This window comes from Rattus norvegicus, chromosome 17 (genome assembly GCF_036323735.1).
Source record: "Rattus norvegicus strain BN/NHsdMcwi chromosome 17, GRCr8, whole genome shotgun sequence".
NCBI lineage: Eukaryota > Metazoa > Chordata > Mammalia > Rodentia > Muridae > Rattus > Rattus norvegicus.
In genome coordinates this window covers 10,033,061-10,047,246 of record NC_086035.1, presented here as the reverse complement: position 1 = coordinate 10,047,246, position 14,186 = coordinate 10,033,061, and the positions used below count along the sequence as shown (strand labels likewise).

Sequence of the window (14,186 nt, the reverse complement as noted above, 5' to 3'; positions counted from 1 at the left end):
CTATTAAGCAAGCTCCAGGCCAACCAAGGCTAAAAAAATAAAAAGACCCGGTCTCTAAAGAACAAAGCTAAAAGGCAAGGCAGTCTGATGAACTAGAGGCCCACCGGTCAACAGACTGTCCTTTTTAGCTATAGTTCCTATTGTGTTAGAAAGCGGCTTGGATCAGGACAGATCACACCAGACCAACGCAGCCAGCCACAGGAGAAAAGGATTTATTGGGGAGAAGGGAGGAAGAGAAGAAAGAGCGGGAAAAGGTGCGAATGGGTCAGGAACTCTGTCTTTTATTTGGGCCTTGACATAGACGCCAGGTAATCACGCTCACCACCACCTACAGGTGAGGCAAGCAGAGGAGGGTATGCCGGGAATGTGGGGCGGTTGCCATGGCAACAGACGCAAGAGGGTCCTTGTTGCCTAGGGTTACGTCCTGTCTGGATTAGGGAGGCTGACCTCAAAGCAGTTTCTAATGCCAGCAGCACCACCTTTGAGGAGGTCTGAAAAGTTGCAAGGTTTTGGCACCGCTTTCAACCTTTCTTTCTCCGAACATGAGACTCAGTTCTAGCGGTCGGGTTCTGCCTGCAGTGGTTCCTGCTGGAAGCTGCCGTGACTCCAGGATATTGGTCTGTGGAGGAGGAATGGTTCAAGAGTCAAGCGCTTTAATATCATTTACTAGAGAGAGAAAGAGAAGGGCTGGAGAGATGCCTCGGGGTTGAAGGCACTGGTCGCTCTTCTATAGGATCCCGGTTCAATATCCGATACAGCACCCACATGGCAGCTCAGAGACCTCTGTAACTCCAGTTCCCACCCCCTCTTCTGGTCTTTGCAGGCACCAGGTCTGTATGGGACGTACAAATATGCATGCCAACAAGACATACATACACATAAATTTTTTTTTCCTTTTCTTTTTTTCGGAGCTGGGGACCGAACCCAGGGCCTTGTGCTTCCTAAGCAAGCGCTCTACCACTGAGCTAAATCCCCAACCCCCACATAAAATTTAAAAAGAAATGTGATAGGTTCTTTTTTTTTTTTTTTCCCTTTTCTTTTTTTCTTTTTTTTTTTTTTTTTCAGAGCTGGGGACCGAACCCAGGGCCTTGCGCTTGCTGGGCAAGCACTCTGCCACTGAGCTAAATCCCCAACCCCTTTTTTTTTTTTTTAAGAAAGAGAAACTTTCAAAGTGGGACAGGTTCCAAGAGAGGATATGGTTCAAGTTGCAAGGGGTGGGTGTTTTAAAACGGTTACTAAGCAAAGCAATAACAATGGGTAGGAGATGAAAAGATAATGCATTTTTCTTATGTACAAAATTATTAACCCCTGCCCCCCCCCCCCAGCACATGAACTCACTCATGAAGTGCTGTAATTATCTAAAGCTCATCAAGCAAAAGGGCCTTAATCCACGGGCTACTTTCAGTTCAAGTCAGGAGACCATGAACAGAATGTTAGCGTCAGGTCTTCCTGGGGCCATCTCTAACTGCCTTAACTTCTCTGTCTCCTTCAATTCCTCATGAGGGGTAAATTTCAATTTCTTGGGGTTCACCATGTCAATAGCTTGATAGCAAAAGTGAAGATGTATTTAAATGTCGCCCCACCCCAGTGGTGGACTGGAGAGGTGGCTCAGCACCTTAGAACACATCACTTTTGCAGAAGACTCAGATTCAATTCCCAGAGTCCAATATGCATTAACTTCAATTCTAGGGGCATCCTCTTTTGACCTTGGGAGGCACCAGGCACTCCAGTGGTATGCAGGCATAGAAAGGGAGAGGGAAGGGAAGGGAAGGGAAGGGAAGGGAAGGGAAGGGAAGGGAAGGGAAGGGGAGGGGAGGGAAGGGAAGGGAAGGGAAGGGAAGGGAAGGGAAGGGAAGGGAAGGGAAGGGAAGGGAAGGGGAGGGGAGGGAAGGGAAGGGAGGTGAAGAAGGGAAGGGAAGGGAAGGGAAGGGAAGGGAGGGAAGGGGAGGGAAGGGAAGGGGAGGGAAGGGAAGGGAAGGAAAAGGGAGAAAGGAAGGAGAAGGGAAGGGAAGGGGAGAAGGGAAGGGAAGGGAAGGGAAAGGAAGGGCAGAAGGGATGGTAAGCGGGAAGGGAAGGAAAGAAAAAGAACGGAACAGAATTCTCTCCTGCCAGGCAAACAGTAAACAGCAAACCAATGGTTCTCAACCTGTGGGTCGCGACCCCCGCGGTCTTACATTGTAATTCACAGCAGTAGCAAAATTACAATTGTCAAGTAGCAAGAAAAGAAAATCTTATGGTTGGGGTCACCACAGCATGAAGAACTGTATTAAAGTGTTACAGTAAGATTGAGAGCCACTGCAAGTAAAACCTTATATACCACTCTATTTCTTTCTGCTACCTCCAGACTTTGATTGTCAAATAAGCAATAGGAGCTGCTGCCCCAAAGAGGTGTCGTGAATGGAGATTTTTTCTTTTTAGTATGGGTGTTTTTGCCTGGTTGTATATCTGGGCACTGTGGGCATGAGTGTGCATGGAGTTAGCAGAAGTCAGATGAGGGTGTCGGATCCCTTAGAACTGCAGTTCAGTTACAGAAGGTTTGACAGCAACTGTGTGGGTTGCTGGGAATCGAACTCAGGTCGTCTTGGAAGAGCAGCAAAGTGCTCTGAACCAGTGAGCCATCTCTACAACCACTATATATATATATATTTTTTTTTTTTAACTTTTCTATTTTTCGGAGCTGGGGACCGAACCCAGGGCCTTGCGCTTGCTAGGCATATATTTTTTAAAACTAAGAAACGAGAAGCCAAGACCGAAGGGGAAGCAGCATAGAATCATAGTCACAAGTAAGGGAACCCAAAAACAAGAGGCTGGGGCACGGAAACTGACTCTCTAAGGAATGTGTGTGTGTGTGTGTGTGTGTGCGCGCGCGCGTGTGTCTCCTCCCATGTGGGAGTCATGGCTACTGCCATTATCCTCGCAACCACAGTGAAGGCCAGAGGGCTGTTGTAGCTTTGAGGACCATTTTTCCTGTTCCTGTCCCGTCTGACGCGGTACTTGGAAGCCTTCCAGTCTCTAGGAGCCGCTGACAGTGTGATTGCTTTAAACTTTCCTAGCCAGACAGTCCCCATCACTGAGCACAGCATCAAAAGCCTTGGCTTCCATGAGGCCACCAAAGAAGGTTTGGAAGCTGCTTCCTTCTGCCATCCCACTGGCGTACGATCCCATATAATTAGTTTCGAGACTTCTCGTTGTGGTCCTGAGAGGTACCCAGGTAACATAAATTGGATTTAAATGCAAAACTAGAATACGGTGAGACCTTGAGCAACTTAATTCCTGCTAGGTGTCAGTGTTTCCTTCTCTGGAGTACTGAAGGGGCTCAACAGGTCCGCACAGCCTCAAGTCTATCACACCCGGTGGGGAGCGGAAGATCCGCCTTGGGCCAAGCCCCCTTCTCGGAAAGCCCACCCCAACCGAGTCCCCTTCCCACGCTGCAAAAGGCGCGCTGCCTTCGGTGGCAGCGAGCGATGCATTGTGGGGCTTGTAGTGTGGCGGGGTCCGGCGGGTGGGCGCGGCCACAGCACCATCTTCCACTGCAGTCTGGGTCGGTCTTGCTCCCTGGCCAAATGGCGCCGCGGCCGCTGGGCCCCTTGGTGCTGGCTTTGGGTGGCGCCGCAGCCGTGCTGGGCTCGGTGCTCTTTATCCTCTGGAAAGCTTACTTCGGCCGCGGCCGGGAGCGGCGCTGGGACGGTGGCGAGGCCTGGTGGGGCGCGGACACTGACCGCCTACCTCAGTGGGACGAGTGGGAGGTGAGTGCGAGCTGCCGAGGCTGGGAGGCCTATGCATGCTGTGAGCGCGGAGTGCAAGTGCCAGGGCCGGGACAAGGCATCCGGCTAGGAAGCCCGGAGGGCGCGGCAGGAGCCAGCCAGGCACCAGTGCAGAAAGCGCGGTGGCGCCGCCCGGGGGATGCCCTCAGGCCCGGTGCGGCTGATCGTGAGATCTTGGGATTGTCTTGGGCTTACTACTGTTAGAGGAAGCCAAGGATTTGTGATGGGGAAGAATGTGCGGGAGATCACGAGGAGTCAAAAGAAAAGTAAGGCTTTTTAGTTTAGGACTCAAAAAGCAGCTCCTGCCCTGCTATTTCAGACCACAGGTGTCTGCCCTGGGACGCGTGGAAGGCATGCGTGGGCACCGCCATCCATCCCGTTGTCCCTAGGGAAGGAAGGGTCAGGAGGGAGGTTGGAGATTGCAGCTTTCATCTCTGTCCCACAGCCGGAGGACGATGAAGATGAGCCGGCATTGGAGGAACTGGAGCAACGCGAAGTGCTGGTGCTGGGCTTGGATGGCTCAGGGAAAAGCACGTTTCTGCGCATGCTGGCTGGGAAGCCACCGGTGGAAGGCCACGTCCCCACCTGGGGCTTCAACTCTGTTCGGCTGCCTACCAAGAATTTCGAGGTGGACCTGTTAGAGAGTGAGCAAGAGACACCCCCCAACCCCCATCATCACTGCTGGCACAGGGTCTAGATCATTTGGAGGAACCGTTAAATGCATTTCCTTTTTTGTTTGTTTGTTTGTTTGTTTTTTCTTTTCTTTTTTTTTTCGGAGCTGGGGACCGAACCCAGGGCCTTGCGCTTGCTAGGCAAGCGCTCTACCACTGAGCCAAATTCCCAACCCCTGTTTGTTTGTTTTTAAAGATTTATTTATTTATATGAGTGCTTTACTTGCAAGCATGCCTGCGTGACAGAAGATGACATCAGATTCATTTTAGATGGTTGTGAGCCACCATGTGGTTGCTGGGAATTGAACTCAGGACCTCTGGATGAGCAGCCAGAGCTCTTAAACGCTGAGCCATCTCTCCAGCCCGTAAAATGCATTTCGAATCGGGACATTTCCCCTTTATGAAATCCTCTTTGCTTCTCTTCAGGGCACAAGATACAGGACACTCTGGCTTATCCCGTGTCTCCAAATGGTCCACCTACCTTTCACCACGCATGCCTTATACCAACAGATTAACAGCTAAGGGTTCATAGTCCAAGCCTTTGACAGGCATCGCTTATAAAATACCCCCAGCCAGCTCCAAAACTGCCGTCAGTTAATCGGCTTGTTAGATACGTGTGCAAACAGGCTTCTGACAGGTTAGATCGTGAAGAGTCCCCCAGCATTCCAGTGTTCTAATGCAGAAGGCCCTCTGGGTCCTAAGGGAGGATGCTTGCTTCTTACCTGTTCTTTGCATGTACTTCTCTGCTTGGTGCACTTAACAAACTACTACCTGTTCTTTAAACCGTGGTCTCTTTTCTTCCTTTAGTCAGGGTTTTGTTGTCGTTCGTTTGAGATAGTTTTATGGTGTTGAGGCAGGTCTCGAACACTTGAACCTTCCTTCTCCACCATCTGAGTGTTACGGTTACAGGTACACACTGCCACAACCAATCCTCCAGTGTGGTTTGTGAATGACATCCTTTGAAGCTTATTCTGGCCTCTCCCTGACTCGGGTCCCCTCCTGGTGCAGGATTTGTCACATCAACCTCTGTCTGAGGCCAGGAGCACCCTGGTCACAGAGTGTATGATTCATTTCTGGCCCAAAGGCTCAGGCCTCCATATGTCTCTGAGGGGGCTTATTGAGTGAGTGACCTGAGAGAGGACTGAGGAGGCTTCTTATTTTGGGCTTGGCCACCTGGGTCTAGCCTCAGTCTCTAGGGAGTTAGTAGGGAGGACTTCCAGGCACAGAACTAAAACCATGAAGACCGGATGTGCTTATTTAAGCACTAGGGGATAGAGTTGAGCTTTGAGAGCCTAGCTCTTGGCCTGAATGGGCCTGGTTCTTCTGTTGTTAAGCATTTGTGGTCCGGCCAGGCTTTACCACACCTTTTCTCCCTGGTTGTAGCAAACTCTGATCTTTACTTAGGACCTGGGACCCTCCCACCAAGCTTTCTCTGTCTCATGCCAAGGACACAAGTTCAGTGAGGCTCTGACAGAAGGAGCGTTCACTTTCCCGCCCGGGTGAGGTGTTCTGGTGTGCCTGTGTTCTGACAGACATTAGGCTTCAGACCCAGATGGCTGTCAGGTGTGGTGGCTCACACCTGTAATTCCCAGGCCTCAGGAGGCAGTGGCAGGAAAGCTGTCAATCAAGTCCTACAGCTTCCCCCACAACAGTCCCTTCACGTGGTCTCAGCATCCTGGCCTTCGGACCAGCTGAGAATTGCACACTGTGGCAAAACCGTCAAGGGAGCAAACCAGTAACACCTTCCTTAGCGCACCACCTAGGGAATATGGTGTATCGGGTCTGTCTACTGAAGGCTGGTTCGAACCCCTTTCATCTCTCTTATCTAGTACTACAGTGTGAGCGACTGGTATCGTTCTGGACCCTTAAGGACCAGCTTCCACCTTTTCTCCTCTTTCTCTCTGGAGGTGCCTTGCTTGCGATACTTTCTCTCGAAAGGAGTTTGTTCTTTGCTCTTCCTGAGATGCTTGCTTTTGCTTCTTCCCGTGGCTAGCTCCTCATCCTCCTCTCAGCTCACATCCAGCCTCCTTGAGGAGACAATGTCCAGACCACCCCACCCAAGACCAACCACAGGCTCTAGCCACTTCCCCTTCTTTTTGATTCCGTGCTTTCTGGAGTGTGTCTTATCCGTCTTATCCGATTGCCTGGTCCGTCCAGGCTAGGGAGGGAGTTCCTTGAGAGCCGGCACTCCGGCCTGCTCATTTCCCTATCCCCAGCTCCCACATCAGTGCTTGGCACCTGGTAAGCACTCAGTAACTACTTAGTGAGTGCCTGCTGTGTGCCAAGGCATTGTGCTGAGGCTTTGGGGGGATTTAGCTCGAAGAGAGAGAAGCAGAACCAGAATGGGGTAACCCAGCAGGGTAACCAAGGGGAACTGAGCAGAGGCAAAGAGGAACAGAAGGCAGCCCAGGAGCAGACACTATGTGGTTAAGGTTGTTCAGCACGACCCTCTCTGTACAGTGCTCCCGAGGGAAGAGGAGGGACTGAGTGGGGACTGAGTCGGGGGTGGTACACTGGCAAGGCAAGGGATTTTCTAGGCTTTTCTAGGCTTAGGGACCCCTGGCTTCTCATCAGTTACCACTGACCAGGAAGGAAGCCTGCACCCGGTAGGAGGCAAGGCAGTCCAACAGACAACTTGCCAACCACAGTCCTATGAAGGGAACATCGCAGACCGTATCTTTGGGGTCTGCTGAAAGCTCTTTGCTCAGTAAGAAGAGACTGGTACACAGGGTAGCGGCCTCTCGAGGGATCTGGCTGGCTCTGGCCGATGGCACTTTCTTTGCCCCTGGCTAGTGGAACCTTAGGAGATGGAAGCGGGTTGAGGCTGTGGGCAGAGCCATGCTGCAGGGAGGGAGCTCTGGGCTCTGAGCTGGCCCTTGGCCTCTCCTCAGTTGGTGGCAGCCAGAACCTGCGCTTCTACTGGAAGGAGTTTGTGAATGAGGTGGACGTGCTGGTGTTCATGGTGGACTCGACTGACCGGCTAAGGTTGCCCTGGGCTCGGCAGGAGCTGCAGAAACTGCTGGACAAGGATCCTGACCTGCCTGTTGTCATAGTGGCCAACAAGCAAGTGAGTGCTATGGGAGGTGGGCTGGGACCAGTTGGCCTTCTCACGAATGCCCAGGCACAATGACAGGGTCCACAGGATTGGAACCTGAGAGCCATGACCAGATGGTCCCCGCCCTCCTAACCTGTGTCCTCTCTCCTCTCCCCTTCCCACCTCTTATCCTTCCCTCCTGCGTCTTCTCTCCCTTCCCCTGTTACCCTGAAGAGAGGCAAAAAATATAAGTGCTAACTGCATGGCTGGAACTCATAATTCTGTCCCAGTCCTCGGATTGGAGGTGCGCACCACCACACACACCTCGCTTAAATGATATTATTGACCTTATCCGAGGTATACGATACTGTTCCTGCTTTGTGGGTGGGGATGTGACAGCTCAGGGTGTTTGTAGTGTCCACGGGGACATACAGAGAAGTGGAACTGGGATGCCTCCTTCCAGAACCAGCCCGCCTCTGCGCTGAGAAGTGGGGCACATTAAGTAATATTCTGAGCACAGTGCTGAGGCAGTGTGGACAACTGACAGCCACCACCCCACTTGAGTCCTGTTACACCCCATGACAGGCTCTGTTGTTTCTAAACGCCTGAAGTCAACTACTGGATCAGAGACAGATCTGAGGATTGAGATTTTCCCCGGGGGTTTGTGTTGTTGGCCTGGAGTGGAGCTCAGTGGTAAAGCTGATTGTTTAGTAGGCTTGAGGTCCTGCGTTCTGAATTCCCAGCTCCCATAACTCCCCCGGGGGGTTGGGGATTGATTGTCCTTGACACTATACCTTCTCTGGGTCCAGAGGGCGACTTTGGGCCCAGCAGCAGTCAGGATCACAGTCTTTATGTGCAATCCTCAACTCCAGGACAGCTGCCACAGTACAAAGCACTTGTATTTCTTTTTTTTTTTGGATCTTTTTTTCGGAGCTGGGGACCGAACCCAGGGCTTTGCGCTTCCTAGGCAAGCGCTCTACCACTGAGCTAAACCCCCAACCCCCAGCACTTGTATTTCTAACTTGTCTCTCTGACCTCAGGTGTGCCCTGTCTGTCAGGAGACACTTGATATTTATAATATGGCTGCCATTCGTCCTGGTCTGCCTGGGACAGTCCCCACTTATGCCTGTTCTATACTAACTTGTTTGCAATGGGGTCTTGATACATAGCCCTGGCTGTCCTGGGGCTCAATATGTAGACCAGGCTGGTCTCGAACTTGTGGAGATTCACCAGCCCCTGTCTGTGCCACCAAGCCCATTCTTGGTGCCACTATTAATGGTGTTGTCTTGGGGCCTCAGAAGTACCCAGGGCACTGAGTGGTTAGGCCACTGTAATTAAGAGCTATTTTATGGCCAACAGGGAGTGTCTCTTACTTACCTGAGTTATCTCAGTTACTTATGAAGAGATGCCATGATGGAGGCAACTTACACAAGAGTGTACTGCTGGCTTGCTTACAGTTCTATTTTTGAAGACTCTCCTACACTTCCCCCTATGAACCCACACATCCTGAACGTCCCAAACAGTTCTACTGACCTTGGATCAAAGTCTTGCATTCAGAACTATGAGCCTGTGGAGGCCATTTTCATTCAAACCAGTACAGGAGGCAACGAGGGGGTCCTACCTACCTCGTAAGAATTGCTCCAAGAATCCTGAAACCAATGATGAACTTAACCACTGAGCCATCTCTCCAGCCCACCAATGATGAACTTTAAAGGGTCCAGCTCCAGTGTCTAGTGGCCTTTCCCCTTTCCCCAACCCAAGCTAGCTTGTCTGGGAGTTACCCTACTGAATGATCTTACATCGTAGGCAGAGAACAGATTAGGGATTCCAGAGGTTTGATCATTGATGGAACCTAAAACTGCCATTTATCACTGTTAGGAGCTAAGTGGCTTCCCGGAACCAGCTTCCTCATCAGTCAGGTAGACTGTGAGAATCAAAGACCTGGTAGGCAGGTGCCATCACGGTGCCTAACGAGCAGGAAGGGCCCTGCTTCTTGTGACACTGGTGGATAGCTCCGTGAGAAGAGGGTACCACAAAGGAGAGCCAAGATGAAGGAGGGCACTGAGGATCTAGTATGAGATCCTTTTTATTTTATGTATTTATATAAAGTGTTCTGCCTGCAGGCCAGAAGAGGGCACCAAGATAACACTACAGACAGCTGTGAGCCACCATGTGGGTGCTGGGAATTGAACTCAGGACCTCTGGAAGAGCAGTCACTGCTCTTAACCACTGAGCCATCTCTCCAGCCCCTATTCCAGAGGATCTAGAGGCACTTCCTGGGATCTGGGGTCTGGGGTCCAGGGTAGTAGCTGAACATTTACATCCATCATGGACGACAAGGGTGCTATCACACTGGGAGCACTGATGGCCATGCCGTACTGGCTTGTATTTACTGCAGGACCTGAGTGGAGCCATGAGTATGGTGGAGCTGCAGCAGGAGCTGGGCCTCCTTGCTAGTGACAACCAGAGAGAGGTTTTCCTCTTGGCAGCCAGCATTGCCCCTGCAGGATCTGGCTTCGAGGAACCCGGCACCGTGCGCATCTGGAAATTGCTCTTGGAGCTTCTCTCCTAGGCTGGACCCGCCTGCCTGCTGCCCAGCCTCGGAAACCACAGTTCTGCCTTCTCCTGCATCGTTGTTGCTAGCCTAGGCCTTGGGCAGGGGCATCACAGCAACGCTTCCTCTCTCCCTCAAGAGCAAGGCTGAGTCCACGCTGAAGCCTTCCTGGTGAGGTGGGCGTGGGGCTGAGGCGGTGAGGACAGTGACTGCCTCACTCTAAGGCACAGTGTGGCTCCAGCCTCCCTTAACTCCCTCCCTGCAGGACCCTCTGGCTGAAGCAGCAGTGTGGATGTCACTGGTACTTCTGAGCCTTCAGGTCTCATCTCACTGTTCACTCTGGTGGCATCATACATGTCCCATGTGGGAAGCTTCTGAGTAGAGCACAGGACGCTCTCGCTCCTAGTCCCTCGTTATCCTCCAGCCCTGCTCTGTCTGTGGCCTTGTGTTCCCGCCTTTCTAGCCCCTGGGCCATTATTTTTAAAGGGAGGTGGTTTCCATGTTTTTTTCCCTAAATGCCAGCCATCCCTGGCAACGCCGAATGAGGGTCAGTCTGGAAACCTTAGCAGAGAATCCTCTGAACGCCTCCCTGCTGTTGTGGCCTGGCCTTGTCAGCCTTTATCAACCACAAAGTGCAGTTCACTGGACTGGGTGGGGGGTGGTTTGCCCAGCTCTGGAGACGGCCTGCTGCTTTTGTACTGACTGTGCCAATGCCCGTGTTTACATAGATCTAGAGAAGGACGGAGCCTGAGTCCTGGAACAAGACTGGAGCCGGGGGTGGGGGGGGTGGGGCAGGGTGTGTCAGCCTCAGAATGGCATTTTATTTATTTATTTATGTATTTATCAAAGGAATGGGCCAAAGTTCTAGGTTCTGTTTCTCGGTGCTGTAATGAAAACCCTAGGAGACTGTCAGAGAATTTGAAGCTTTGAGAACTGGAATCGTGAGATTAGGTAACCTATGGGTGCCCACGGAGACAAAACTGTAGCTTGCCCCTCCCCCATCCTGTCCTTGAGACCATGACTGGAAGCAGGTACCTCAAGGAGACCTAGTACTCATGGCCCAGGACAGGACTAGAAGAGCCATCAGAATGACTCTTCCTGTGCCCGTGGAGGACACATAACCAAGCCTTCTGGGACTATTTATTTGTCAGCCAAAAGCAGAAACTGAAATGCTATGTTCTCCGAAGTGAACACTCCATGACTGGTGATCAACCAGTGCAGAACTGGTCTCCATGCTGACACTGGTGCAGCCAAGAGCCTTTGTCTGCCAAGGGATACTGAACGCCAGTGGACTGGTGGTGGTTTTTTGGTTTTTTGTTTTTGTTTTTTTTTTGTTTTGTTTTTTTGTTTTTGTTTTGTTTTTTGTTTTTTTGAGACAGTGTCACTCTAGCTCAGGCTGGCCTTGAATTCATGGCACCTGGCCTTCCTGAGCCTCCAGTGCTGGGATTATGGGAAGCATTGGGCCATGGTGCCTGACTTTCTGTTTGCTTTTTGAGGATACAGTGTGCGCTGTGTTTGTCAGCTGCCCAGCATACAGCCCAGGAAGTGGAACACTCCGCGTTGAAGTGAGCACAATCATCTGAAGGGGGCGCTCTGGGCTCCTGGACTCCAGCCCACGAGGATGGAATTACTACAGGACAGATCACTCACTAGAAGTGATTTTTCTGCTTTTCTATTACATATTTAAGGAGTGACTAGGATTTCCAAGTGTGTGAGGTTTCGTCAGATATTGTGCATCTGTTGTGAGGATCTCACCTCACTCTCCAGTGTTCACCTTCAAGCAGACTTGTGGAGAGGACTTCTTTCCTAACTGAAAGACCTTTGTCTGATGAGTTTCATCATGTGCAACTGTCACGTTGTCCACGGTGGAGGGGGTGAATTTAAGAATAAAGCATTTCACTGTGTCTACTGAAGTAACTTTACTTGAGGCTAGGTCTAGTGGTCTATGGTCCCAGCTACTTTGGAGAAGGCCCAGTTGAGGTCTACCTGATTTACAAAATTCAAAGGCAGCCTGGACAGTTAGGCTGGGTCAGGTAAGACATGATGCTGACCTGAGTCTGACCCCAGAGCCCATTAAACGCCGATGGAGAGAGCTGAGCCCTCAAGCAGGCCTGGGGTAGAGTTCAGTGGCAGAATGCTTGCCCAGTGTGCACTAGGTTCAATCCCAGTACTAGAAGACAAACAAACAGAACACTGCACATTCTGAACCTACACTAGTTTAGGAGGAACCAACACAAGCCAGCTGCAGGACAATGGCATCCACCCCCTGCCACAGGGCCAGACCTCAGATTAGATTCAGGTCTGAGCAAATATTTGCCTCACGACCTTAGAGGCCAAAGTCCTTTCTGGAAATCTCCAAGTTTCCCTTGCTCTTATACCTGGAAGATGACCGTCTCCAGCCCATGAGCCGGCAGCATAGGGCCACCAAGGACAATTTATAAAGTGCAGTGTCACCAGCTCTAGGGTGAGATAACAATAAATGCCAAAATGTTCAGGGCATCCTCTTCATACTGAGGACAGCTGATGCTTACAGTTCCAGCTCTGGAGAGACAGGTCTCAGACAGTAAGTTCCAGTCCCTTACTCTTTGATCTTTGGGATAGACAGTGACTTGAAGCCTAACCTTCAGAAAGGGATCTAGCCGATGGGCCCAGAAACCAGCTCAAAAGCTTTCAGCCAGCTGGGCAGAGTAGACAAGTCTTTAATCAAAGCACTCAGGTAAGTGGGCCCCTAAGTTGAGTTGGAAGCTAGCCTGGTCTACATAGAGTTTCAGGACAGCCAGAGCTACACAGATCATCTCAAAAGTGAATAAGTAAAATAAATAAAAGGTCATTGGGAGGTGGCTCAGTGGTTAAGAGCACTGACTGCTCTTCCAGAGGTCCTGAGTTCAATTCCCAGAAACCACATGGTGGCTCACAACCATCTGTAATGGGATCTGGTGCCCTCTTCTGGCCTTCAGTCATATATGCAGGTAGAATGCTGTATACAGAATAAATCTTTATAAAAAAGTAAATTCTTCTGCCTCCATGCTCAGACCTAGGAGCAAGGCCCAAGCATATGCCTGGTGCTAGACACTACAGTCTCTTGTCCACAAGCTCAGTTGGGCAAGGACATCAGGCAAAATTAAAGGCATCGTGGATGAGAGTGCAGCTCAGATAAGAAAGCTTGCACGACGGTTTCATCTCCAGCAACTGCAAGATCCGACAGCTCTGGCTATGAAGTTTGCAAGCCCTGAGAGCAAGGAAGAGAGCAGTGATGGCTTCTGGAAGCTGGCAACCAAATTATGTTCACAAGCTGAGGGGACCTTCTAGTCAATGACACACACTTGGATTCTGTGGCAGGCGGAAGATACAAAGCCAAATGACAGGACTTCAGAGCATGCTAGATCCTAAGGGCTGGGCCAGACTTAGATGGTTCTAGGGCCTCTCGACACTGTAGGAAGGATGGACTGCTACCTTCACAACAGACTCGAGGTCACCCCACACCCACTGTGGACACCTGACCTGTTTCCCTCTAACAAAATAAAAGTGCATCTTACCAAACGTCATAGGCAAGTATAAAAGCACGTTTTCCCCCAAAGAGCGCTGAAGATAGAACATGGAGGTTTTTGCATCATTCGCAGTTGAGGATAGTTAGGCCCCGCTCACACCTTGCCCACGACCCTGTTGCAGAATGGGCATCACAGTCTCAGGCCACTGCTTGCAACAGGCCTGCCACAGAGGACGGCTATGTCATGGAAAGCCCAGGCGTGGCACACAGTAGAGAAGTGCCTGGCGGTCTGCCAGTCCCAGAAGGCAGGCTTGGGTCCCTGAGGTTTGATTTAAGCCTTGGCCAACAAGCAATCCAAAGTAAGCAAAGACCTGGTTCCTCGGCCTTCTATAGTCAGCCCAGGCTTCCTGGGAAGTCTCAGGAGGAACCCAAGGTCAGGAGCACTGAAGAGGAGGAAGGCAGTGCCTTCAAAAGTCCGTGGCTGGGGTTGGGGATTTAGCTCAGTGGTAGAGCGCTTGCCTAGCAAGCGCAAGGCCCTGGGTTCGGTCCCCAGCTCCGGAAAAAAAAAAAAAAAAAAAAGTCCGTGGCTGCAGGGCTCGCTGCGGGGCTGATAATCCACTTCCGCTAGGAAGGTTAACTCTCCCTGGGGCAACTCCAGAGTTAGCTGGGCAGAGTA

The 14,186-nt window shown here is 51.1% G+C and overlaps 1 protein-coding gene across 2 annotated transcripts; it reads left to right on the top strand.

Moving 5' to 3' along the window:
- Positions 1 to 3,514: 3,514 nt before the first annotated feature.
- Arl10 (ADP-ribosylation factor like GTPase 10) lies at positions 3,515 to 11,927 on the top strand. 2 transcript variants are annotated; one of them, NM_001399321.1, is made up of 4 exons: positions 3,515 to 3,746; positions 4,210 to 4,408; positions 7,327 to 7,502; positions 9,868 to 11,927. In NM_001399321.1, exons 1-4 carry the CDS (start codon positions 3,564 to 3,566, stop codon positions 10,039 to 10,041), a joined length of 732 nt encoding a protein of 243 aa, NP_001386250.1. In that variant the 5' UTR covers positions 3,515 to 3,563; the 3' UTR covers positions 10,042 to 11,927. The 2 variants fall into 2 exon arrangements, with proteins under 2 accessions (NP_001386250.1, NP_997048.1); NM_207165.2 differs by lacking the exon at positions 3,515 to 3,746 and adding an exon at positions 3,797 to 4,030.
- The last annotated feature ends 2,259 nt before the right edge of the window (positions 11,928 to 14,186 follow it).